We start from the raw sequence: 25,752 nt of genomic DNA, 5'->3' as shown, positions 1-25,752 counted from the left end.
CATTTTATTCAGTACATTTCTGCCGATGTTGATGATGACAAGCTTTTTCCTCCTTAAATCGGTTAACTTGAATCTTTATGATAAATTCTGTCAGGAGCATTTGGTTTTTCTATAGCTGCTGAATATTATTTGCTAAAATTATAGTTAAGATTTTGCATGTGGGTGCCCGAGATTAGTCTTTTTATGTCAACATGATGTTAACCTTATAAAATGGGTTGTGTACCCTACCCTCTTTTTCTCTCCCTGCTATATCTGGCATTTATAAGATCACTGAAGGCAGTTCCCTGTAAATTGAGTTTTGCCGTTGATCTTATGTTTTCATGCCATCAATTTTCAACAAGAAACAGCTAGTGAGATAGAATTGAAGCCAGAAGAGACGTCTGAAGACTGTAGGGCAGGCTCCCTGTGTGACGCCCCGTGTGACTTTAGACTAGTCATTTGATTAATTTTATTAGTGTTTTCTTTGGAACTCTGAAAGTTTGAACCAAATGAGTTCTGAGCGGCTTTCCAGCCTTGCCATTCTATGAATAGAATTCCATTTTTGGCTCCACGCCTAATCCTGCCGGCACCAGTACTGCAGTGACAAACAATAGCTGCTCAGATGGCCACAGCTGCCAAACGAGCTCGCAGCAGGCTGTGGTGAAACGCGGTCTTAGAACAGCACCTGAATGAAGACAGGGTGGCGCTGCCGAGGATCTCTGAGCTCACAGTCTAGGGCTCTGAGGGGCTGGATGCTGAGTGATGAGTGAAGGAAAAGTTGCGTGTTTGCTCCTGGCCAGCAAGGCAGTCTGTGTTTTGCGGAAGCGGAGGACGTGATGCCTCCCCGCCAGTGGGCAGTCGGCTTGTCGGCTCTGCGTGGTCAGTGGTGACTCTGGTGTATGTTTCGGGGGGATCCAGCGTTGGCTCAGGTCCTTATGGGCCAGGGCCACCCTCATTCATTATTGTATCCACCACAGAACCAGGCATGATACTCATGAAAGATTTTTAAAAGCAGCCACATTTGAAGGACTTTTCCTTTCACCCACTGGAAGAGGAGGCCTAGCAGTTCAAGCAATCGCTGCCCTTGGTGCCGTTTCTGTCACTCCCCGCTCACCTGCGCCTTCTGCCTACCCCACTGTACAGCTCTCAGGCCTGCCCCGCGATCTCTCAGTCACATACACAGCCTGTGTCTGGGGCCGTTTCCTTTTATTTAAGCTGGTTGGGTACAGATCAGTAGACTAGAATGTTCCATGGATGACGTGTTTACAAAGGCACAGTCAGGTGCTACCTGGAGTTCCACAGTTAGAGTCTGTTGTTTCTGCATCTCATGGTGCTTTATATTACTTTAATACCTCATTGTAAAAATCAAAATAATGACCAGTTGTGTGGCCCTCTTTGTTTTCCAGGAGTCTTGTGGGGCCCTGTAGTTTTCTGGTAGCTTTTTGACCTAACTCCGAGCAAGCTCTCTTTCAACACTGAACCGCGGACCTGTAAAACAATTTTTAGGAGCCCAAGATTTGTAACGTGTCCTGTAAAGTTCTAAAGCACTTTTACTTAAATCTCTGACCTCTGGTATCTTCCCTGTTTATGTAATTTATGTTCATTTTTCCTAGTATTAGGCCTTTTTACTGTTCTTTCTTCTGTATAACAGAAGCAACAGGTATGGTTAAAATCGGAAGGACAGTTTGGGTAAACACGGGGTGAGCACAGGTAAGTTTTTCTGACTAAAGACAACATTAGGCAAATTATTTTTGCAAACACATTTTGTTTTTTTGTTTTTTTGTTTTTGTTTTTTTTTTTTTTTTTTTTGAGACGGAGTCTCGCTCTGTCGCCCAGGCTGGAGTGCAGTGGCCGGATCTCAGCTCACTACAAGCTCCGCCTCCCGGGTTTACGCCATTCTCCTGCCTCAGCCTCCCGAGTAGCTGGGACTACAGGCGCCCGCCACCTCGCCCGGCTGGTTTTTTGTACTTTTTAGTAGAGACGGGGTTTCACTGGGTTAGCCAGGATGGTCTCGATCTCCTGACCTCGTGATCCACCCGTCTCGGCCTCCCAAAGTGCTGGGATTACAGGCTTGAGCCACCGCGCCCGGCCTGCAAACACATTTTGATTAAGCCACTGTACCCCCAGGCCCGTGTTGCTGGTGGAGTGAGCCCTCGAGGACATAGAGGCTGTTTTACTTTCCTCGGAATTGAAGCGTTTGTTCTGTCTTGGTTCTTACATGAAACAGCTTTAGAATTGGAACTTTGTGTGTTACAGGCTTTAAGCTAGAATTTATTCATATGAATAGAGTTGCTAAGTCAATATTTAGGGAGTTTTTCTATTATGGAGGGGAAATAATATACTCAGAACTGATGTGTGGTTTGTGTCATATTTTATATATTCATAACTGAAAACAAGACTTAGCTGAATTGTGGTTCTCAGCCAGCGATGTTGAGGAAGCCCCATTCCAGAGCCGCGGCATCCTGCTCTCTCCTCCCCTGAGGAATCCTGTTCTCTCCTCCCCTGAGGGATCCTGTTCTCTCCTCCCCTGAGGGATCCTGCTCTCTCCTCCTCTGAGGGATCCTGCTCTCTCCTCTCCTGAGGGATCCTGCTCTCTCCTCTCCTGAGGGATCCTGCTCTCTCCTCCCCTGAGGGACAGCATCATGACTTGACTTGGGAATTTTATTTTTTTTAAGTGATCCCAGATCACCTTTGGAGCTGAGTTACTTGTTTAATCCTCTGCTTTTTGTCTCGTATGTAGAGTGAGAAGCCTACAAAGCCATAAAACATTTCAAGTGAAGACACTGATAAAATACAGAAAGTAATAAAAGTGGCTATCTCTGAATTACAGAATTGTTTGCCAGTGTTACCCAATTCTTTTAGAAAATATGTTTTCAGTACTTTAATTTGCCGTCCAAATAAAAAGATGTATTCGTGTGTATATCCAAACTCATCAAATTGTGTACATTAAACGTATGTAGTGTTTTATATATCACTTATACCTCAATAAAGCCATCAATTTATTAAAAAACAGGTGTATTTCCCTAAGGCTGCTTTCCACAAATTTAAACGACAGAGGTAGATTCTGTCGCAATTCTGGAGGCCAGAAGTTTGAATTCCAGGGGCCGTGAGGGCCTCGCTCCCTCTGAAGGCACTGAGGGAGGACCCATCCTCGCTTCTCCCGGTCTCCAGGCACCTGCTGACTTGAGACAGCACCACTCCAGTCTCTGGCTCTGTCATCAGATGCCCTTCTGCCCTGGGTCTGTGACTCAAATCTCCCTCTACCTTTCTCTTAAAAAGACTCTTGCTCTTGAATTTAGGGCCACCATAAATCCAAGGTGGTCTCCTCTTGAGGTTCTTAATTACGTCTTCAGGGATGCTTATCCAAGTCAGTTCACACTCACAGCTTCCAGGAGCCTCCATTCCATCTACCACAAAGGTATTTTCAAAAAGACGGAAAATAGGCTGTTCGGTGGAAATGTATATAGCCATTTAGATTCTTTTTTTTTTTTTTTTTTAATGTTGTAAAGACTACATTTCATTTAACTTACGTTCTAACAGGCTTTAATGATCTGGTCAGTAGTTGCAGACTTGTCAGGAGGATTCTGGGTGATGTTTTAGGACTTAGTAAGCAGTTGAAGAACAGGTGGAATCTTCAGGTGGGCTCTTCTGGCCACTTCTTTGTTGCGTTTTTTTGCAATGTTAATTATGCTTCTTATGGTACGTAAGAACCATACTTGAGAAATACTGTTTATTTCTCCTATGTCCATAGTACTATTGTGTTTCTGTATCTCCAATAGTATTTTAAAGAAATAGACAATATGCTTTGTTCCAGAATAAGTCCAGTAGTAGTTATTATAAAGACTGAAAACAAAACTGTTAAGAGTGAATTTTTTTCAACTTCGTTCAGCACCTGTGCTGAGGTCACCATGGGATGGAATCACCGGGAAACCTTTATGAGATTGTACAGTCTGGGTCCTCGTGGGTGAAGAGCGTGATTTGGTGGCCCTGGCCCAGGGCGGGAAGAAGGGGGGTTTGGCGTTCACACCCCGTGATCCCGATGCACACCTCTGCAGGAAAAGGCTCGAGCAGTAGCGCCTTCTGAACAGTGTCCTCGGTGGGAGCGCCACTCTTCTGCTGACTCAGACCTTCAGGAATTTATTCCACATGCCTAGACCTCATTTCCTCATGTTTTAAGGTACAGGATTTGGGCTAGAGCGTCGTGAAAGACATTCTGGCTTTAGCAAACTTTGTTTTTACAGTAAGAGGGTACTTAGCACCCATGACCCATTTCATTAAAAATTTGCTGCAACTCAAAAACATTAGAAAAAGTCGTATAGAGGATATACCACTTTAATATTTCTAAGAAGTTTGAGTTTTTTATATACATGGCCATATATTAATGTATATATTTAAGGCTTAAAAAATAATGTATTTGAGATTTTCCAGCATCAGCTTAGTTTTCAGCCATCGAATATTTCTGTATTTTCACTCTGAGCTTTAAAATGTTTTAATATTTAAATTTATTTGAGTAATATGCTCATTAAAGATTAAAGATTGCCACAATAAAGTAGTGTATAAAATGAAGTTCTCCTCCTCTCTCCTCTCTTCCCTCCAGCCACCTGTTCCATTTCCCAGGAGTAGCCAGAAGTAATATTTCAGGGTTTAACGTGTCACAACTTGTGTGCACAGGAGTGTGTGTACACGTTACATCTGTACACATATATGCATGTCTCATCAGCACCTTGCCTTGCTGGTTTTTGTAGTACTCCTTATCTAAAAGTTACCCGAGCAGTGTAAGTTTCACAGTCTGCCCTTGAGTGTATTACGGGTGTTTTATTGTAATTGTCCTTAGTGTTGCTGATTCTTAAAGCACACTGAATGTCCCTGGGAGCAGTCCCTGCCACAGTCAGGATTGAAGGGTAGAAATCTAACTTCCAGATCCCGGTAGTAACAACTCCTGAAGAAATTACACTGAAGACCCCTACAACTTAAACGAGACACTTCCTTTACCACCAAATAGACTATGATTACAGTTCTTAAACTTAGTGTAGAGTAGAATATATGAAAGTGTTACAGAGACATCATTGGGTGAAAATGGTGTGTACCTATAGGGTTGGTCACAATAATGCTGTGCTTAATAAAACACTGTGAGAAAGGGATGGATCCCAGAGGACTCCTTCCTGCAAAAGGACCTGGGCTTGCTGGAGAGAACGTTTGAATCCTAGAGGAAAGTGAGATCACTGAATAGTTTTGTTGTATAGTCATTATACGTATTAAATAGGATTATGATAGATACATTCAGAGTTGTCTATGTGATTTAAGAGCTTGGACTCTGGAATCAGACTTGGGGTCGAATCTCAGCGTTGCATTTAGCTGGCTATGATTTTCTCTCTCCAAACCTCAGATATCTTAGAAATAAACATAGTATATTGGTAGCTCCCTTCTAGGATTGCCGTTAGTATCCAGTGAGAGTGAGGTGTGTAAAATGCCTAGCCCAGAGCTGGGTCTTGGGAAGCACATAATTCGTGTTGGCTAAAAAGCGAACTGTGAGAGAATAGTTTAATATTCATCTCTGCCTTTTACATGTGGGAGTTGTTTCCTTAAATCAATTGTATGCCTTTGAGGACAAGAGCCTTGTCTTAGGCTTTCGTATATGTCTCTCATGGTGACATTCGGGAACAGCATTCTGAGCAGTTGAATAACGGTGCAGACTGAACAAGTGGGTGACTGAGATCATGAACATTATGACATCACTACTGTTTATGAACATAGATTAGTTTATTCACTTTTAGTGCTTAGGAAAAAGAAGCAAAAACAAAGCAAAACACTAGTAGAGTAATGATTCTCTGAGTCACAGCTAAGCACAGAGCCTCTTGGTTGTTACGTGTTCAGGTGAAGCAGCAAAGCAGCAATTCTAAAGCAGCCCCCTTCGTTGCCCGCCGAGCCAAGTGGAGATGCACAGCAGAGAACGGTGGGCAGGAGCGTGGCAGGGCAGTGTCAGCACAGTCAAAATCTGGGAAACTTTTCTTTTTTTTTTCTATGTAGGATTAAGATAGATGTCTACAAAAATTTGGATTTAGATAAATATTTTTGCTTCAAATTTTAACCACAGGAAAACATTTTGAATATTGCAGATGGTAAAGTTTTTAGTTTTGACAGGCAGCATTTGAAATTGGAGATGCTATAAAGGATCAGACATAATGGGTGACTATTTAAATTTAGATTATTTAAATTTAAAATTCAGTTCTTTGGTGACATCAGCTCCATTTCAAGCGCATAGTGGCCACATGTGGCCTGGTGCTACTATATTGGACGGTGCAAATTATAGAACACACAAATCGTCACAGAGATTTCTGTTGGACAGTGCTTTTCTAGAACGTGTATGGCTGTGGTTCATGAATTATTGTAAAATAAAAGGGTGGAAAGGCCAATATCATTGTAGGGGGTAGAGGAAAATAACCAGAGTAAAAGGAAGGTATCGGGTGACTAGATTTTTACCTTTTTCCCTTGATCTTTTCCCTTCCTCTGCTTATTCTCTAGTAGAGTGATTGAAAAGTGGTTCCAAGTAAATTTCCTTCCAGGTGAGGTGAACACAGGGCTGCAGAGTTCCTTCCTTCAGAGCCAGGACCCTGTCTTTTACAGTATGGGGTCGTCGATGACTCTTACTACAGATCGCAAGTGCTTGCTCTCTCATTGCAGTTGGACCTGAATCCTATTCAGAAATCCTGTTTTTTTCCTTCTCTAGCTGCCATCTCTCATATATGTGAATGGGACAGTCTCACTCTGTCGCCTAGTCTCAATTGCAGTGGCCCGCTCTCGGCTCACTGCAACCTCTGCTTCCCAAGTTCAAATGAGTCTCGTGCCTTAGCCTCCCGAGTAGCTGGGATTACAGGTGCATGCCACCACACCCAGCTAATTTTTGAATTTTTAGTAGAGATGGGGTTTCTCCATGTTGACCAGGCTGGTCTCGAGCCCCTAGCTTCAAGTGATTAACCTGCCTTGGCCTCCCAAAGTGCTGGGATTATGCCATCTATTTTTATCCACAGTGCTGATGTTGCAATTTATTTTTTACAAAACCAAAGTCTTCAGTCCCTCCCTGGTTTCTTTCACTTTTAATGTAGACTTACTAGATTTATTGAACCCCCAACTTCAGTACTTTGCTAAATGAATTGAGTAAGCAACTTAATCTCTGTAAAAAGCCTGTAAAAACTGGGATATCTTCACATATTTACACATACATATGTGAAGATATACACATATACATATGTGGAGATATTTCAATTTTTTACAGGCTTAGAGAGATTAATATATATATACACACACAGACACATATGTAATGAAGTATATATTAAAACATAATACCTTGGCTAACAAACTGTCAAAATTGAGTGGCTTGAAATAACTGTCGTAATTTAGGTTAGGGCTCTGCTGGGCACTTCTTCCACTCTTGTGCAGGGTTGGCTAGTGGCCGGCTGGTCCTCGGTGGCCTCACTTGCATGTCGGGCAATGGTAGGTGGGTTGTCTGCTGGAGCAGCACGAATGACTAGACCACATGTCTTCTCATCCAACCAAGTCCACACTTTCCTGGAACACAGAGTTGCTGGCAAGAGCCTTCTTCCTGCTCCCTGTTCTCTGTGTGTAGCTCCTGTGCCGTGTTCTCTGTTAGTGCCCTATCATCTAGCCTGTCTTCTTGTTTCTCACATATAAAGTAGTCTTTGCCAACTTCCAGCCTTCATCCCGGTTTCTTGCAAACAAGACTGTCTTATCTCCACTTTCTGAGTGGACAGTACCACACAGTAGACTGAATGCATAGATCGCTCCAGCTGCGTGGACCGTGTCACAGGACTGTCTTCACCTGCTAGTCCTTTGATGTTCACTTTTACGTCTATCTACTTTGCGAAGTCTATTTTATCTCTTGAATTTTGAGAAGTTTGGAGATGGTTTTGCTATTGATTTATAATAAATGTCAAAGAGTACAATTCTATATTGAAACATTATAGCTGATCTGACATTCTTTCTGTTCTAAATGAACTCATCTCTAAATGTCTAAAGTGGCATTGAAAGGCCATGAGTGGTTTTTAATGACGTTCATCAAGTGCCATAAAGTTTGGTTCCTGTGTTGTGCATACATTTATGGGGTGACCTGGTAACTGCTCATTGGTGAGAATATACCGTGTCTGCTGTCTCAGCCCACCTACATTTATCGTGGTTTTGTTATATAGAAAGCGTTTTTCTGGACCAAGGAAAAAAAAATTTCTCGTTTTTCTTCCTTTCTATTTTTAATTATCAGTGCTTGGCAGAAGAGGAAGATAAAACACAAAGTTACAAAAAGAAAACAATTGCATATTCGTTTTTCTGCTTTTGCCTCCTCTTTTATCTCCTAACTTGCTTTTGTGGACCTATTAAATGACTAACGATGAATCATTCCTGTTTTTTCCTTACAGTTTATGAAAGTCGCAGTTCAGAGTTCATGGAGAGTTGGAATACTATAACGCAGCCGATTACACAGTTAGGTGTGAAAAATAGGGAGAAAAAAAACGCTCATCTGAGCCTCAAGGGAACGAAATCCTACTCCTGGTTTTGTTAATGACTTACTAGTGGACTTGGAAAATTTTAACTTCCCTTTGGTTCAGGCAACTGAACTTGATAATCTTAAAGGTTTCTCTTTAGTTCTGAAGTTCTGTACAGTTTCCTTTAAGTATATATCTTTCTGGAATTTGGCAAAAATATTGCAGATGAGCACAGATGTCGAAAATGAAAGAAGTGGATATACTTACGAGGACACTTCCTACCTACTAGGCTACTAACAGGTAGTGGGTACATGGAGCAGTTGTACTTTGGAAGTATGTTTGAAGTAGATGTTTCAGGTGGGCAGGGGTCGGGGGGTGATGAGCAGGAGTGATGCTCACAGAGGCAGGAGTGGGCGTGAACACAGAACGCGTTCGATAGATTGTTTCGCATGGCCAGCATGCAGGGGGTTCGGGTAGCATTCCCGGGGGTCAGGCACACAGTGTGCAGATTGCTGTAAGATAAAGTACACCTCTAAGAGACACCCAGAACGCCTAGTATTTCATTGCTTCATTAGGAAATTCTGTTTTCATTCTGTATGAAAATCCCACAAGAAGCCTTAATTTTACCCCAATTTTTTTGCAGAGGGGGTGCACCACCTAGTGCCGCCCCCATAGGACACTCGTGCACGGCCTCTCTCTGGAGATGGCATTAGGGAAAAGCGCTATGGCAGCCTTGCTAAGATTCTTTTTGCTAAGAGTGTTGTGAATTCAGAAAGGTTTTTTTGTTGTTATTTGTTTGTTTTGTCAGTCTGAAATGTCTTACGTGTTCTTCACAGAGAAGTAAATGCAACTTGCAGGGTTTCTTGCAGGACCTTGATTTGTGAATTGTGTCTCGTGTGTAGACCGGTGCTGTCCAGCAGCTTCCTGCCGTGGGGAGCACATCTGCGTCTGCCTTGCTCCATGCTGTCGTCACCGGCCCACAGGGGCTGCGGCACCCTGGAAGTTTGGCTTAGTGTGATTGAGAAACTGAAGCGTAAACTTTACTGAATTTTAATTAATTTAAATTTCACTGGCCTCGGGTGGCTAGTGGCGACTGTAGTTGTTAGCAGGGGTCTAGATCTTCGTCTTCTCTTTTGTCGTTTACGGTTACGTGTGAGACAATCTCCTCTTCGTAAAAGAAATACTTCTCCAGGTCTGCTTCCTGCCTCCCTTTCTCTTTCCTTCCAGGCTTCTCTGAAGTACGTCCGCCTGAAAATCCCTTGCTTTTGGCTTCTGGGAAACCAAGCTTCTCTTCCAGCAGATTGCTTCCTAGGCTGAAAATCAGCCTGCTATTTTCTTTACCTTTTTTATAGGTCCACTGTTCTCTTTAGTTTTCATACTCACTTCTGTGCTTGTGGTCTGAGTCACACCTGTCTGTGTGCCCACAACTTCTTCCCTGCACTTCAGATCTGTGCTTCTTAATACCTGCAGGGTGCTGCTGCCGGCACCTGACGACCCATCGCAGCACCTGGTACACACCCTGCCTATAAATATGTACTAAAGGGTTCTCTGTTGACTCACTTACGAGCTGTGAATTTATATCATTTTCAGGTTTACAGGAGTTTATGTATCTCTCTCACTCTAGATCATATTTTTAATTCTGCTGTTTCATGGTTTTAAGAAATTCACATGTTCACACATTTAAGTGTTTCTTGAGGGTAAGAGAGAGAGAGAGCTGCGTGAGCAAGCTATGCAAGAAAGACAGTCTGTGTCCTCATGGATTTTCCAGTATAGAAAAAAGGCTTATTTTTAAATGAGGGGCTTTAATACTGTGGAGTAATATTATGATAGAAGAAATATTAGGTCTTGGAGAATCCAGCGCAGGAACCCACGCGAGTCCCCGCAGTGAGTTTAAACCCACTTCAGTTTAAACGGAGGGGTGAGGCAGTGACTCGGGGTAGTCAGACTGAAATGGAAAGAAAGGGGCATTACCATTCATTGCATTGGGATGGGATTAATGGTCCATCTGAGTTAACAGAGGAGAATTAATTTGAGGCCTATAGAACATGCAGATGATTTCAGACCCAGGAAGGAGGTGGTCAGGTAGCCTTTTGACTTTTTGTGGATTTTTTTTTTTTTTTTAAGACAGAGGCTTGCTCTGTCACCCAGGCTGAGTTCAGTGGTACAATCTCAGCTCACTGCGGCCTCCTCCTCCCTGGTTCAAGCAATTTTTCTGCCTCAGCCTCCTGAGTAGCTGGGATTACAGGTGCATGCCACCATGCTGGCTAGTTTTTTGTATTTTTAGTAGAGACAGGGTTTTGCCATGTTGGCCAGGCTGGTCTCGAACTTCTTAGCTCAGGTGATCTGCCCGCCTCAGCCTCCCAAAGTGCTGGGATTGCAGGTGTGAGCCAGCACGCCCAGCCTTTTGACGTGGAATTGGTAGTATGGACACAGGTACAGCTTTCGTTAGCCTTCTTGTGTGCTGTAAGTAAATTGTAGAGTGAGGAATTGTATTTGCTCACAAGTATTTGCACAGTGCTGTCTGGTGAGTGATTAAGTGCCCTACAGAAGAATACTGTTTTCCTGTGAATGTGTCAAGCTGCTCTTCCACGTGATGTTACCATCGATCACAACTTCCTGGTGGACACATTACAATAATTAGATGTGGGACTAATCAAATGGCTTCTTGTGGTTCCTGAACTATTTACAACCACAGTTAGGAGAGGGTGGTACATTTTTGGTAGGGGAAGAAAGATTTAACTTAAAAGGTTTTTGACTAATGAAAATTATGCTTGTGCCACATTTAAGTGTCATTTTTACACCCTTAAGCAGTGTGAAGCGTTTCCCTTTAGCCCCTTTTAATCTGTACGTGTGGTCTGGGAAAACCCCAGTGTGGCGGTATGATACAGTCTTCTGTTGTCCTTGTTAAAAAGAGAACACTGTTTCGTCGAATTGTGAGGAAAATAGTGTTGATTTAGATTCTTAGTAACTAAGGAAAAAAGAAACCTTTGAATTAAATGAAAACACAAAGCTTTCACTGACAACTGCAGAGAAACGTTTTGAATATCCCTTAATTGATAGTTCAGTGAAATTAGTTAAGATTATGGGAGAAAATAGATTAGATTAATAAAGTCTATTCCTAAATGTGAGTTATTTGAAGTATTTCCCTATGGGGGGGAAAAAAAAAAACAGCGCTGGCAGGAGAGTGTTTAGCCCTGGTAATTGTCCTGCCACACAGGCTCCACCTGATTTTAAGGTCAGAGGTGCAGATCATGCTGGATGCACCTGTCACCATCAACACAGATTGGGGACGACATTTTAGTGGTTAGGGGAATTTTGTTTGTGGTTTTGGTGGAGCACAAGAATACATTTTATAAATTGTAATTACCTTCTAGTTCCAACATATGCTGACAGTTGAGCAGTTACTAAATTTCTCAAGAGAGTTCAAAACTCGTATAGATATCCTAGTTTGATAGGAAATTTTTTCTAGAATATGGAATTTGAGAATCATTAATTTTCTTGTATGAGAAATTAAATGAGCACGATTACCCAGAAAATTACATTGCTTTTTATAACAGTTCTTTATTTATGAGAGTGGATAATTCAAAGGTAGTAAATTAGAGTTAACATTTTATTTTCAATAGCCCTTTTTAATACAGTTATAGAAGTTATTTCTGTCAACTCTCAGTTATCTCTTGAGCAGTTAAAGGAGATGGATGAGATTGAAATCCTGGATAGCTTCATCTCACTTTTAAAACATCTTTTCTGACAAAATGTGTATTGAAACCACTAACAAACAGAAAATGTAACTGATTTGAGTTTTTCCACTTTCTTACTATTTGTCATTTATCCAATATGTTTATGAGTCATTAAAGTAAGAAAGTATAAAGTATGCTATTGTTTGTAGACAAAATAACTAACCATACCTGGAAATTAAATTTCTTTAGTAAGAAATTTCTTTCTTCTTTTTTTCTTGAGAAGAAATTCGCTTAGACTTTTAAAAGAGTTTGGTTTTGTTTTATATTTTATTTTTGACACAGAGCCTCACTCTGTTGCCCAGGCTGGAGTGCACTGGTGTGATCTCTGCTCACAGCAACCTGCACCTCCCAGGTTCAAGCAGTTCCTGCCTCAGTCTCCCAAGTAGCTGGGATTACAGTCACGCGCCACCTCGCCTGATTAATTTTTGTATTTTTTGTAGAGACAGGGTTTCACCATGTTGGCCAGGCTGGCCTCCAACTCCTGACCTCAAGTGATCCACCCACCTGGGCCTCCCAGAGTGCTGGGATTACAGGCGTGAGCTCCTGTGCCTGGCCTCCTGACCTCAAGTGATCCACCCACCTGGGCCTCCCAGAGTGCTGGGATTACAGGCGTGAGCTACTGTGCCTGGCCAAGAGTGTGATTTTAATTGCAATATTTTGTAATTGACCTTATTTTGTGAGGATTAATGAACTGTTACCGTTTTACAGGTCTCATCACAACTACATCAAGGAAGCTAGACCGAGAACAGCAAGATGAACACATATTAGAGGTATTTTTTTTTATCTTTAATACTTAAAGACATAGTTATAAGTATCATGAAAGAACAATCTTGTTCCCATAAACCAGTATTCTTAGCTATTAATATTTTGTTGTATTAATATTATTTACTGGTTATTAGGAAAAAGGAATATAAGGAAATTGTTAATGAATATAGATCTTGTGCCCTTTATCCCTCAATGACTTTCCCAGAATGCACAGTCACTGTCATGGGCCCCATTCAGATCTTTGTGTTTTATGCTCACACAGACACACAGGGCAAACAGAACGGTAAACAGTGTCACATGGAATTCATTTGCATTTACATAAGTGATATTTTTCTGTATACATCTTTTTTCCCCTTTACTGTTATGTTTTGAGATATATTTATGTTGGTGTTTATAGATCTATTTCAACCTTTTTAACTAGAGGTAATTTGTTTCCAGATTCATTTTTTTGCTCTTAAACCATTGCATTATTTTTGCATTTTAAACTATGAATTACTTAGTTGGTGCTTCTTAAATGCCTCAAAAGTAAAAGTAGATGGAAGTCTCAGATGTGCTCTTCTAGAAAGTTCTAATAAGACTTCTCATTCTCATGGCTACTTTACAATGCCTTTTAGGCCTTAGAAAACCCACAGCTGCTTATCATTTATTGGTCACCTGGTTTTTGGCTAATAGTAAATCCATTGCAGAAAAAGACCACAAGTAACTTGGAGAGGGAAGGTGGAGCGTAACGTGGACGTCAGGTTGATGAGATCGCGGGTCCGTGTCATCAGGAAGCGGCTAAGAGACAGGCAGACCGCGGAGAGGCCCCGTAGAGATATCCCTCTGTCCCGTGTGGAAGGCTGGTGTTCACTGTCAGAGTTAGGCTTGGAAAAGGCCACCTGCCTTTGTTTAATTGAGTTATCAGCGCTCTTCTTCCACTCTAACAGTATAAGTGACAAAATTCTAAACTGTAACTTCTGAAAATTTCTTTTAATATTGCTGTTTATAATGCCTGCTTAATTTCATTTTATCCTTGGTCAAGTTTTCTTAGCGTTGTCAGTAAATACTTAGTTTTTTGTAGTTGTGCAGTGTGTGTCTGTGTGTGTGCATGCGTACACACATTTTTTCTGTGTGTGCATGGGAATTGGGAATCCCCTCTGGGAAAGGTGGTTTCATGGCCATGGTGCTTTCTCCGTTAGGAACTGCTTCATCTACTACATCTTGAGTTTTTAGTTCTTAGAGTGTGAAGGTCCCTTGAATTCATTTTCTTTACGATAGAGCAGTTTTGAATTTTCATTCTCTCACTACAAGGATTGACAGAAGGGGCGAGTGCGGTGGCTGACAAAAATAAACAGATGGGAAGATGGGAGAGCAGTAGTTACATTGACATTTTGCTCCAGTCCTTGCAAATTTCACATTAATTGCATACCTCACTCCAGAGCCCTCTTTTCTCAGTGAGTATCAAAGGCTAGGTGGAAGCAGATACCAGATGTATAGCACTTTGAAAGTAATTTTTGGACATTGATGGGAAATAAATTTCCCCTTCAGCATACATAATTTCTGTATTTTTCAGTAGGGTCCTTTTGGTGTGGTGTATTTGAGAGCCAGTGCTGGCATTGATTTGGCTGTCTTAAAGATAGTGTGTCTGCATTCGGTGTTGAAAGCTGTGACTAGCTACTGGTTCTTGAACCCAAAGTTAGGAACAATTTGGTGATGAATACTAAAAAACATAGTGCTTGCTTGTATTTCTCTTTCTTGTTTTTCTAAAGCTCATATGCAAACTGATGAAAAGGAAATGTTTCGAGAGTTTAAAATTAAAATAGTAATACTTTTATTTTGAAAAAGCTTAGGAAGGTAAATAATACAAAGCAAAGCAACTACTTAAATATTTTTGACAAGCACCATCAGGGTATAGTCATACTTTAATAAACAGGATTTACAACTGCCAGACTTCAGTCTACTTGGCTGTTTTTAGTGTTTTGGTAATTCATTTGGAAGAAGGTGGGGTGTGGATGAGGGGAGAGTAAGCATTACTAATACCATTACATTTAATGTACCCATTGACATAAACGTGAACATTTGATTTAAGGGTGAAATGGTCTCTTATGGATATGGAAACAGTCATCAGTGCAGTCCTCAAGACTCTCTGATATTTTTTCCGAAATAGAATATAAGAATGTATGGATAGTTTACTTAAAATGAAAGTTATTTTAACATCATTTTACTGAAAATCTTATTTAATGAGTTGGTCTTAAATTTAAATGTTTAGGTCCACTCCTATAAAACATCTGTAGAGGAAAACAGCCAAAATAAAATGGTGATTACTAGTATTAAAAGGTGTGCTATTTATTTAACACATACTTTTAAATGACAATTTAGTATATTTTATTGATGAAGTTTAACATTTTTTACGTGATATTTGGAAATTTTATTTTTAAGTATGTAGAGTGTATTGTTTTTAAGAAGGCTCTTTAAATGTGTAAAGCCGAATCTTCACGTATCACTTCCATGGCCTAAAGGTATTGAGTTTTTGGTAGCTTAACATTTGGGTGAGGTTCACTTTCCAAGTTACAGTAGTGTGAGAAGAGAGCCGGCGTGGTCAGGAAGGCGTGCAGGGGTGCGGCTGTTTCTTTCTTAGCCATGCCTGCCCCTGTGACTCTCTCCCTGTAGAGATAGGAGGTGCTGCCTCACCTCCTTCCAGCGCTGTTGTTGGAATGAGGAGCTGCTGTGTCTGAGTCCTCGTGCCCTGCGAAAGGTAGAGCTTCACACACGTGCGGAGTAGCGTTAGGAAGAAGATCCTTTTTATATAGTGTATCTTAACATGTTTATCTGTTAACTTTAAAAAACCAGGTTACTGTGACAGACAATGGTAGTCCCCCCAAATCAACCATTGCAAGAGTCATTGTGAAAATCCTTGATGAAAATGACAACAAACCTCAGTTTCTGCAAAAGTTCTACAAAATCAGACTCCCTGAGCGGGAAAAGCCAGACCGAGAAAGAAATGCCAGACGGGAGCCCCTGTATCGCGTTATAGCCACCGACAAAGATGAAGGCCCCAATGCCGAAATCTCCTACAGCATCGAAGAAGGGAATGAGCACGGCAAATTCTTCATTGAACCGAAAACTGGGGTGGTTTCGTCCAAGAAGTTTTCAGCAGCTGGAGAATATGATATTCTTTCCGTGAGTTAAGATTGTAGTAGTGTAATTTTTTATATGTTGTGACTATAAACCTTATTTTGCATTTCTTCTTTAGTAACCTTATTTCTGTTTTCTAAATGGCTGAAGTGTTTGTGACCTAATGGCCCCATTAGGCAGTGCCGGATGATGTTGGAGAAGCACGGGTTTGTTTTTCCTTTTCATCTGTCACTCAGGGTGCTCATTGTTTCTGTTGCATGTGGTCATGAAATCATTGTGCTTTCATCAAGCATTCAGCACACAGTATACAAATGTTAAATGTTTGAAATTGGCTCAGTTTAAGACCAAACCAGTCTGTGCTCCATTCAATTCTGGGTGGTAACTTCTGATTTGCTGTTTTTAATCCCCTCTGCCCAAATGTTACAGATTAAGGCAGTTGACAATGGTCGCCCTCAAAAGTCATCAACCACCAGACTCCACATTGAATGGATCTCCAAACCCAAACCATCCCCGGAGCCCATTTCATTTGAAGAATCATTTTTTACCTTTACTGTGATGGAAAGTGACCCCGTTGCTCACATGATTGGAGTAATATCTGTTGAGCCTCCTGGCATACCTCTTTGGTTTGATATCACGGGTAAGCATTCCTCCTCGTTTTGGTTGTCCTTACGGGTTACACTGAGGAGAATCTGCATACGGTTTGATGAGTTTTGGGCACGTGTCAGGATTTAAAATTGGGAATACGATTGACAGGTGGAGAATTTGCTTTAAACCATAATATTTTGATTGCAAAATTTTTCACAATATATGGCATATATTAAACTTGTTTAAAATAGGTCCTCTATTCTACCAAGTTATTAATTTAAAAATAACATTTTTTAAAAGTTCATCAAAGAGTTACAGACAAAAGCCCTGAATGTTTTGGTCCAAAAGCACAACTTCTTAATGTTTAATTATTGATAACATAACCACTAAAAACATTGTTATTTTTAGTGACTATGATTGGAACATTTAAAGTAACTATGCCTGTGTGACTGTCACATGTCAATATTTAAGAGGGAATAAGCTTACAAATTTTGATTCGTATACCTTTAAAGTTATGGTACCAGCTATGGGTTTTTAGTTTAATTTATCTCATTTTCAACAGGAATGAGGATTCATTAGATTATTTCGTCCTCCAGTAAAGTTTACTTGCTAAAGCCATTTCTTCTTATTTGTCATGTAGTTTAGGTAAGACATTGAATGTAATACCCTAGTCAACATCTTTTTTAAATTTCACATTAGACTTTGGCATCTTAGATTTTTTTTTTTTTTTAATTGTTTCCTCACATTTTAGTTACAAGGGTATTTAAGAACAAGTGTATCTGTTGCGATTCATTTCTCTAGGGGAGACTTTATGTCCGTTTTTCCTCTTCTACCCTTTAGTCATGTTATTCCCAAGCCCCCAAAAGTTGCAGCTGATGGACCCAGACCCCTGGGTGTGTCGGGCCAGGCCTTACCTTTGGAACTTTCATGCTAAATGGTTGGGCCCTTTTACCAGTTTGGTGATCGTATGAAATCCATGTCATCAACACCTATGAAATTCTTACGGCATACTTTTAAGGGAAGGGGAAAAAGAGACTGTTTTCATAGTTAACGATACTCAAAATCGTTTGTTTGCTTTCTGTTAACTTTTATCACATTTCCAGATCGACAGGCTGCTGCTGTGCAGTACCTGACCTCGCTGTGTAACCTTGCTGTGCTTGGACCTGGTTTGATTGATTGCTCTTATTCTGTGCTTGCTTTCCATGCGTGCTTGCTTCTTTTTGGCTGTGCCAGGAGACACGCTTGCTAGAGAAGTGTTTTACATCTTTCAGATGACTTGTGACCCGAACTGTACAGCAGAAGGTATCTGCTGAGATCACATAATTTGCCTCAGATTATGAGATCTAAAATAAAAGCCTTGTTTTTTTTTAAACTTTTTTATTTCCAATGACTATCTTCCATTGCTGTTTTTTTTTTTCCATAGTGTGCGCATGGTCACCCATCCCATTCGCCAGCGTGTTGACACGTAATGCTCACCTTGCCCTGTGGTTTTAGGTTTCTCTTAAGACGTCGTGTGTGTTTTGTTTCTTGGTTAGATTTAGTAGTAGAATTTCATCATGACATTAAGCCTCTATTTTCTTTCATTCCATTTCATTTTATATCTAGGTCAATGGATTTGAAAAGAGAGTTTTATCAAAAACATTTGGATAATATTAGTAGGATAGAAACTTTTATTTCATTAGGCTTTGTGTTTGTCAAAAATGAGAAAAAAAAATTTTCAAATAGTTTATAGTAGCCAGGACTAATTGAAGTTAACTACCACTATTTTTTTTTTTAGAGTTAACATTGATTTTTAATAGCTATTTTATTAGGCCAATTTGCTGAAAGTGTCAGAAAGTTTTCTTAGTAAGTAAAGTTTTAAATGGCCCAGTGATGGTTTGTATAACTACTAAGATAAAGATTGAAGAGAAATTCAGAACCCCTGAAAAAGCAAATTGAAAGTAACTCATTGGCAGTATTAGCAATGTCTTTGTTTTCAGAGTTGCTTTCTTGCTTTTTTTCAGTTAGTTGCTTCCTGGACAATTAGGGTTCACTTTGCCATAACAAGCATTGTCTTTCTAATTGGCCACTCTTGTCTTTCAAAATGCTCCTCCTTGGAAACTCTTTGCTAGTACATTAGAAGTTTTTTTCAGTGCCATTAAGTATTAGAAAGCCACAAAATAAACTACGGAGTGTTATCCTGTGACTGTTTTTACTTTTTTTTGTCCCAATTTAAACTAGGTGGCAACTACGACAGTCACTTCGATGTGGACAAGGGAACTGGAACCATCATTGTTGCCAAACCTCTTGATGCAGAACAGAAGTCAAACTACAACCTCACAGTCGAGGCCACAGATGGAACCACCACTATCCTCACTCAGGTAAGTGAATTACTAGTGATGCGGTTGTCAGAGGAGGATGGAGATAACATTCTGACTTGGAGGGGTCCACAGGAAATATGAGCGGTGGATTCTGCCCTGTGAGGGTCTAAAATCAGAAGAGTTTGTGTGTTGGTATAGTTTACACACATGCACACTAAGAATTTTTATTTAGGGAAAGAAAATTCCATATCCCAATTTAGGTTTTGCATATAATTAAGCAGTTTTGAGAATTTTGAGGGAAGACTTCAAAAACAAAACCAGACCAACGTTACGCCATCAAAATCTTCGAATTTTGTGCTCATTTTAAACTATATTAACGTAAAGTACATCACTATTGAGAATGAATTGTTTAAATCAGTTTCAGTAAAACTGGATAGAGTGATTCATCCTCTAAATCACTTTTTTTGGATTCCTCCTGGCTATGTAAAATAACTAATAAAATTGTTCTCATCATTCCTTTAACACCTTTGTTTGCTCCTATCTGATAATTGAGATGGCCAGATTATGGGGATTTCACACTCACGTGTTAAAATCCTGTAAGTTAAATTTAAATTCTCTTCTTTCTTACTACTTTTCTTTGGTTCTCAGTGTGGGCCATTTGAAGTGTACAGAAGGAATATTCCTAGAGAGAAGAATCATCGTGAGGTTTCATTCACTCATTTCTTTAACAAGTATTTGTTGAATACTTGTCACATGCCAGGTACCATTCTGGAAGGTGAATAGCAGGAAACAAAACAGGCAACAATCTTGCCTTCTTGGAGCTTCCACGAGGCTGGCAGAGCTAAAGGTGTATTTATAACCTACTGTGGCCTAAATGAACAAGAAAGAAGTTAAATGTCAGAGAACAAGATGCTTCTGAGTTTCAGTTTTCTAGCATTAGATTATACTGTTTTAAATCCTAAGTGAGCCAGATCATCTGCTAAGTCATTGAGCTGCATTAAAAGATAAAAATTATCGTCTATGATGTCTTTTCGATTAATAAATGGGTAGATAATTTAAAGCCATTTACAAAAATATTTCTCTAAATGCTTGTGATTTTTAGTGTATATAAAATTGATATATGTATGCTGTATGCTTTTGGGGTCATTTTGAGATTGTCTTGTAAAAGTTCTAGTATGGTGTGAAAATTTCAATTTAGTTGGTAGCTGTTCTCATTCTAGAAACAAGCAAAATCTATTGATTTTCTTTCTTTAAACATAAGCCCTTGTAAAATTTTAGAGCACAAAAATGAGAATAAAAACATCATAAATTATAATAAATCTAACAGGATAATTCTGAGAGAAGGATTTAAGGGGCATAACTGTAGACCAGTTCACAGAATCGACTACCCAGAAATCTAACAAAAGGAGCTTCATAAGCAGTGGAGATGGCCGTCTTTGCCAAGCATTCTCATTACTAAAGACAACACCTCTATGAATAATTAACAGTGCAACTCTTTCCCAATAATTGTATTTTTAATTAGTGCAGTGAAAAGTTTAGCATGAAATATGATGTGTATCGACTAAAATTCCTGTAAAACCCAGGAAAGAGAGTCTAGTTTTCTTCCTTGGGAACACAGAATATCTTAAATTTCATTGTTTCAGAAGTATAAAGATACTTCTGTAACTTATTTTGGGCCATTGTCATAGGCTCTAGATGCTATCCTAATTGCTGACAGGGAAAGGCAGTCGGACTGTAGAACGGTGAGCCCAGGTTGACCTGTTAAGGTGTGGGACAGAGGGAATGATTTGTGTTTAGATTATTTTTCCTCTTGAGCTGAGAACCTGGAAATACGAATTTGGGCGGGAGCAGGTGCAGCGGGGCAGCAGCTGCCACCTGGAGAAGAGCACAGGACTCAGCTGGGCAGTGAGAGGCACCAGGATACAGTGGGGATGGATTGAAGAGCAGAGGAATTAGCTGGGCGGTGAGACGCTAGGATACCGCGGGGATGGATTGGGGCTTGGAAGTAACATTCAAAAATCAACAGAGCAGCCATTGTGTCTCCAGGTCAGGGGCAGCAGATGCCGATTTGAGAAGGTTTAGGTGAGCGTTGGTGGGTCAAGCAGGCAGCCTCCAGCAGAGGTAGGCGGCAGGACGGTGGGAGAATTGCCAGTGCCCTGCGGAAATAGCTCTTCTCCCGGCTTGCCTGTCCTGCGTGTGTGGCTTAGGATGCTGACCGCTATTGATTCCAGTCACTTGGCTTTCTCTTGTATCTCCAGGTAACTTACCAAATCCAGTTACCTTTTGTTTTCTTTCTTTCAAACAGCTTTGCTTTCATATCTTCTTTCACTTTCTCTCGAGCATCAGCATCGTGGCCTCTGGAGCAGCTCGCTTGGTCGGAATCCCGGCTCCACCTCTTGTATTCCTTTCCAGAGGCAAATAGCTGTAACTCTCTGTGTGTCCATGTTCTCACCTGGAAAGTGGGGGTGGTGGTAATCATCCTCTTGGAGGTCTTAGGAAGGTTGATCAGATGACCCGCAGGGCGCTTGTTCTTCACTCCCTGAGAGCCTGTCACCCAGTAAGCACTCAGAAAACCATAGTTTTGTTGCACATCAGCTCGGGTTTGGGCTCTTGTCCCACCGACACTCAGTTCACCTTCCAGTCGCCATTCTTCATCCCTGCCGCTCATCTTGGAAGTGAGTTTCTTCTGACCAAAAGGAGCTGTGTAATCCTCCTACATCAGTTCTGGAGTCGAGGCTCTGCATATTTGATTCTGCCTTCTTCTTGCTCCTTTACTATATCATCCCTGAGTTCCAGGTCCTCTCCAGCCTCTAAAGGCAGGATGCTCCATCCCACTGCTTGCCCTCATGTCTTTGAGACAGCCCTTCCTCATACTTACTCACCTGCCAACCAAAAATACATCCAAGAAATCATTGTCTCCCTCTTAAGAGCTTTCTGAACATCTCAGCCAGTCTCCGGACTCTTAAAAACTTACTTGATAGTATATGAGACATAGTTAGGCTGTGCATGTGCAGAACATTGCCTGGTGAGCCTGGTGGCTCTGTGAGGGCAGGGACTATTGCATGCTAATTTCACACCCACTGTGTTATGTAGGCAAGCACTGGGCATGGAAATGCACGATCAGTGTGTCTCAATTGAATTTTGCTTTTACTTTCAGTTCCTTCTACTTAATAATAGTTGAGCTTGGAGCAGGATTAAACTTCTCTGCCCAGTATCCAATACATGGGAAAAGTAATTTTTAAATGTATAGTGGAAATTAATATATAATCTAATTTATGGTAATTGCCTTTATAGTCATCCCTTCTGGATCATCATTGACCTGTAAAAGTGAGGCATCTGTAGTTTTAAAGGTTTACATAGCTTTCACATGAAACCTTTCCATGGTTTGGTGGATGCATTTAGATTTCATACAAAATGTCATGTTATGTGTTTTTTAACTAAAACATCCTTGATGTTTTGGTCTTCTATGAGAACACTGATGTAGCCCTCACGGAAGGCCTCTGTTCATGGCCTTCTCCATGTGGTTGACAGCTCTGCCTGGGTCTCTGGCCTCCTGTGCTGCTTGGACAGCAGATCCCTTTGTTCCGTATGCCCCCACGAAGCGCAGTTTTCTTCATAAACTCTAAACCATGTTTTGTAATTGGCAGTGATTTCCACTGTGCCAAATCCATAGGTTTTTTCATTATGAAAATTAATCCTCTTACTGTCAAAGTTTTGTTTGTTTCTAATTTAGCTTAGTACCAAGTTTCTTAACATTTGCTTTTTTTCCTCCAAAGGTTTTTACTTTATGTGGACACAATTAAGAGAGTTTATTTTTTCAGTCTATTGACTAAATTGCTTTTAGGGAGGAAACATATTTACTACATACATGTAGGTTTATGATTACAGAAATACGGTGATTTCTAAACACATTTCTTATTTTTTCTTTTTACATATAAAAAAAACCTATGATCTGGGGCTTGGGATGTCAAAAATGAGAATGAGAAATTTAGATAGTGTAATCATCTGTCTTACTCACCTCAGTAGATTGGTAGTTGCAGATTCCAATCTGATATAAGAAATTAGTCTTCTATAAATCCTGGTAAAGTAAATTGTTATCTGTACATGAGTGATCTACAGATACCTTCTGTGTGGAGGCATAAGAGAAGTTAAGCCCACATAAAGACGTGGCAAGTGTGAAAAGTATACACATTTTGTCTTCAGAGTTAGTTATAAGAATTCAGAAAGATCATCATTATCTGACTCATATTTAGATAAGTAATATACCCGTGAGAAATGTTATAAGACATGTATGATTGTAGGTTTTTGTTGCCTTTCTCCTATTTGTATTTTATTTTGCCACAGTGTCATTCTTTCAATGTGCTTGACTTTTGTTCATGGTTCTTTAAGTATTAAAACATCGTAATTGGACATATTATTGTACGAGCCATTTTGTCATCCATTACAGGTATTCATCAAAGTGATAGACACAAATGACCATCGTCCTCAGTTTTCTACATCGAAGTATGAAGTTGTTATTCCTGAAGATACGGCGCCAGAAACAGAAATTGTGCGCATCAGTGCTGTGGATCAGGATGAGAAAAACAGACTAATCTACACTCTGCAGAGCAGCAGAGATCCACTGAGTCTCAAGAAATTCCGTCTCGATCCTGCAACCGGCTCTCTCTACACTTCTGAGAAGCTCGATCATGAAGCCGTTCACCAGCACACCCTCACGGTCATGGTAGGCGCTCTGCCTCTCTCCTCCCACCATTGGTCCTGAGGCCTTTGTGGGATTAACTGTGATTTCCAGTTAGTTAGAAGAAAAACACCAATGGGATTGATAATGTGTCGATTCCTTTAGGTACGAGATCAAGATGTGCCTGTAAAACGCAACTTTGCAAGGATTGTGGTCAACGTCAGCGACACGAATGACCATGCCCCGTGGTTCACCGCTTCCTCCTACAAAGGGCGGGTGTATGAATCGGCGGCCGTCGGCTCGGTTGTGTTGCAGGTGACGGCGCTGGACAAGGACAAAGGGAAAAATGCCGAAGTGCTGTACTCGATTGAGTCAGGTATTTTTGGAGCATTCAGTGGCATTTTAAATTTGCAATTGTTAAAAGTCTGTTTCTACTTTTCCAATATCAGTTCTGGGTATTGAAGCATTTCTGTGTATCTGCCACAATTGCTTAAATTGATCTCTAGATACAATTTTGCATATTAGGAGAAAGAGGATTTTTTTTATTTTTATTTTTTATTTTTTAACTTTTAGCCCATCAGACAGTTTGGGGAAGTTCTGGGGGATTCACAGTATTAGCCCAGTTCAAGGCTCTGAGAAGCCCCACAGTATAGGAAACTTTATTTGACCAATTCAGTATTTCTGAAATTATTTTAACCACACTTTCTTCTATAATATTGGTTAAACACACTTAGGAAGATACTTGCCTAGTAATTTAACGTTTTACTTTTTTGTCAGAGAGTATTTTCTCTTCAGCAGAGCAGGAAGCTCCGTATCAGTGTTGACTCATCTCGTTGTAATTGGCTCAAACCTCAGGAAGAGGTGCCTGCCCCTCCCACCCCTTCCACAGTTACCTGGATTTTTGCCCCTTGCCTTTAACAGGTGGATTTCCCTCATGGAACTGGGTTGAGGACTAGACCCCAGAGCTGGGGCCTGCTGGGGTGGGGCTTGAGGCAGCAAGGGCAGAAAAAAAAAACAGCTGGAGCTGTGGGCCTGGACGGTTCCGGGACCCAGAGGCCAAGAGATCCAGAGTCGGTTTATCCAGGGGGATCACCAGGAAGCAATCCCGGCATAGCAGGATGTTTTTGGTCTGTTTTCTGCTACCATTCCCTCATTCATTCATTCATTCATTCATTCATTCCATGGGCTGATGAAGCTCACTTATGTGCCAGGTGCTGTGTTAGGAGCATTCATCCTTGGGCATGGTAGGTAAGGGGTTGCCATTGGGTCCACAATGCATGTCTTGTGAAAGTTCCACCTCAGTGGAAACGGTTCTGTGCAGTCAGAGCTCACATTGCTTTAGGACTCTTCCTGCTCGGCCAGATCCTCTGAAAGTGATGAAATGTTGAGAAGACAGTTGACAGTTTTCTGTTTTCTTCAGCACCATTGTTAGTATGAGAAATATAGTCCCTTTCAGTCTTTTTTGTAATGAGTTTAGAGAATTAAAATCTTCCATTTAACTTGTGTTTTTTTTTCTAAGTCTGTAGCTCTGCATACTTAGAAATTGTCTCTCCTAGGCGTTAGACTTGTTACAGGTACAGATTAACTATAGATCAGGTAATCAAAATTGGGGGAAATGGAGAGTCATTTTAAAAAACTTACTGATGTGTTCTAAGTGGTTAAACTATGTTTATTTAACATATTTGAAATTTCATTTGTTTCCCTTAAAACAACCAAATTGAGTTCATTAGTCACAAATAAGATCTCATACACTGCCTGTGATTGCGGTGTTAAAAATGTAGTGTAGTTAGTGCCTTGAATAAAGATGAAGTTTTTTTCCACTGGTTCAGAAATTTGCAGTTAGAAAAACAGTGCTTTCCATTTGTGCGTGCCTGAGTACTTCAGTAAAGTAATTCTGCCATAGACAAACTGACTGGGTTTATGTAGGAGAAAACGTTAAACTTCCCCTTAGCTTTCACCAAATTTTCAACAACTGGGTGGTTAAAATGTGATTGTTGGTGTCTGAGTAAAAGCATGTGCATTCTTTGAATGCTTCTAATGACTGACAGGGTTAGGAATCTGGTATTCTGAGAATGGAACTCCCTTCTCAATGAATAGATAAT

The 25,752-nt window shown here is 40.6% G+C and overlaps 1 protein-coding gene across 4 annotated transcripts in view; it reads left to right on the top strand.

Moving 5' to 3' along the window:
- The window catches only part of FAT1 (FAT atypical cadherin 1), a 148,168-nt gene that overhangs the window by 84,630 nt on the left and 37,786 nt on the right, over positions 1–25,752 (top strand). For all 4 annotated transcript variants that reach the window (XM_025384996.1, XM_025384995.1, XM_025384994.1 and 1 more), the window contains exons 4-9: positions 12,917–12,978; positions 15,803–16,132; positions 16,514–16,724; positions 18,893–19,032; positions 23,420–23,695; positions 23,816–24,026. In XM_025384996.1, the coding sequence (XP_025240781.1) occupies positions 12,917–12,978; positions 15,803–16,132; positions 16,514–16,724; positions 18,893–19,032; positions 23,420–23,695; positions 23,816–24,026 (1,230 nt within the window). The remainder of the gene's footprint in view (positions 1–12,916; positions 12,979–15,802; positions 16,133–16,513; positions 16,725–18,892; positions 19,033–23,419; positions 23,696–23,815; positions 24,027–25,752) is intronic.

Source organism: Theropithecus gelada, chromosome 5, assembly GCF_003255815.1.
Source record: "Theropithecus gelada isolate Dixy chromosome 5, Tgel_1.0, whole genome shotgun sequence".
NCBI lineage: Eukaryota > Metazoa > Chordata > Mammalia > Primates > Cercopithecidae > Theropithecus > Theropithecus gelada.
This window is presented reverse-complemented; position numbering and strand designations above follow the sequence as displayed.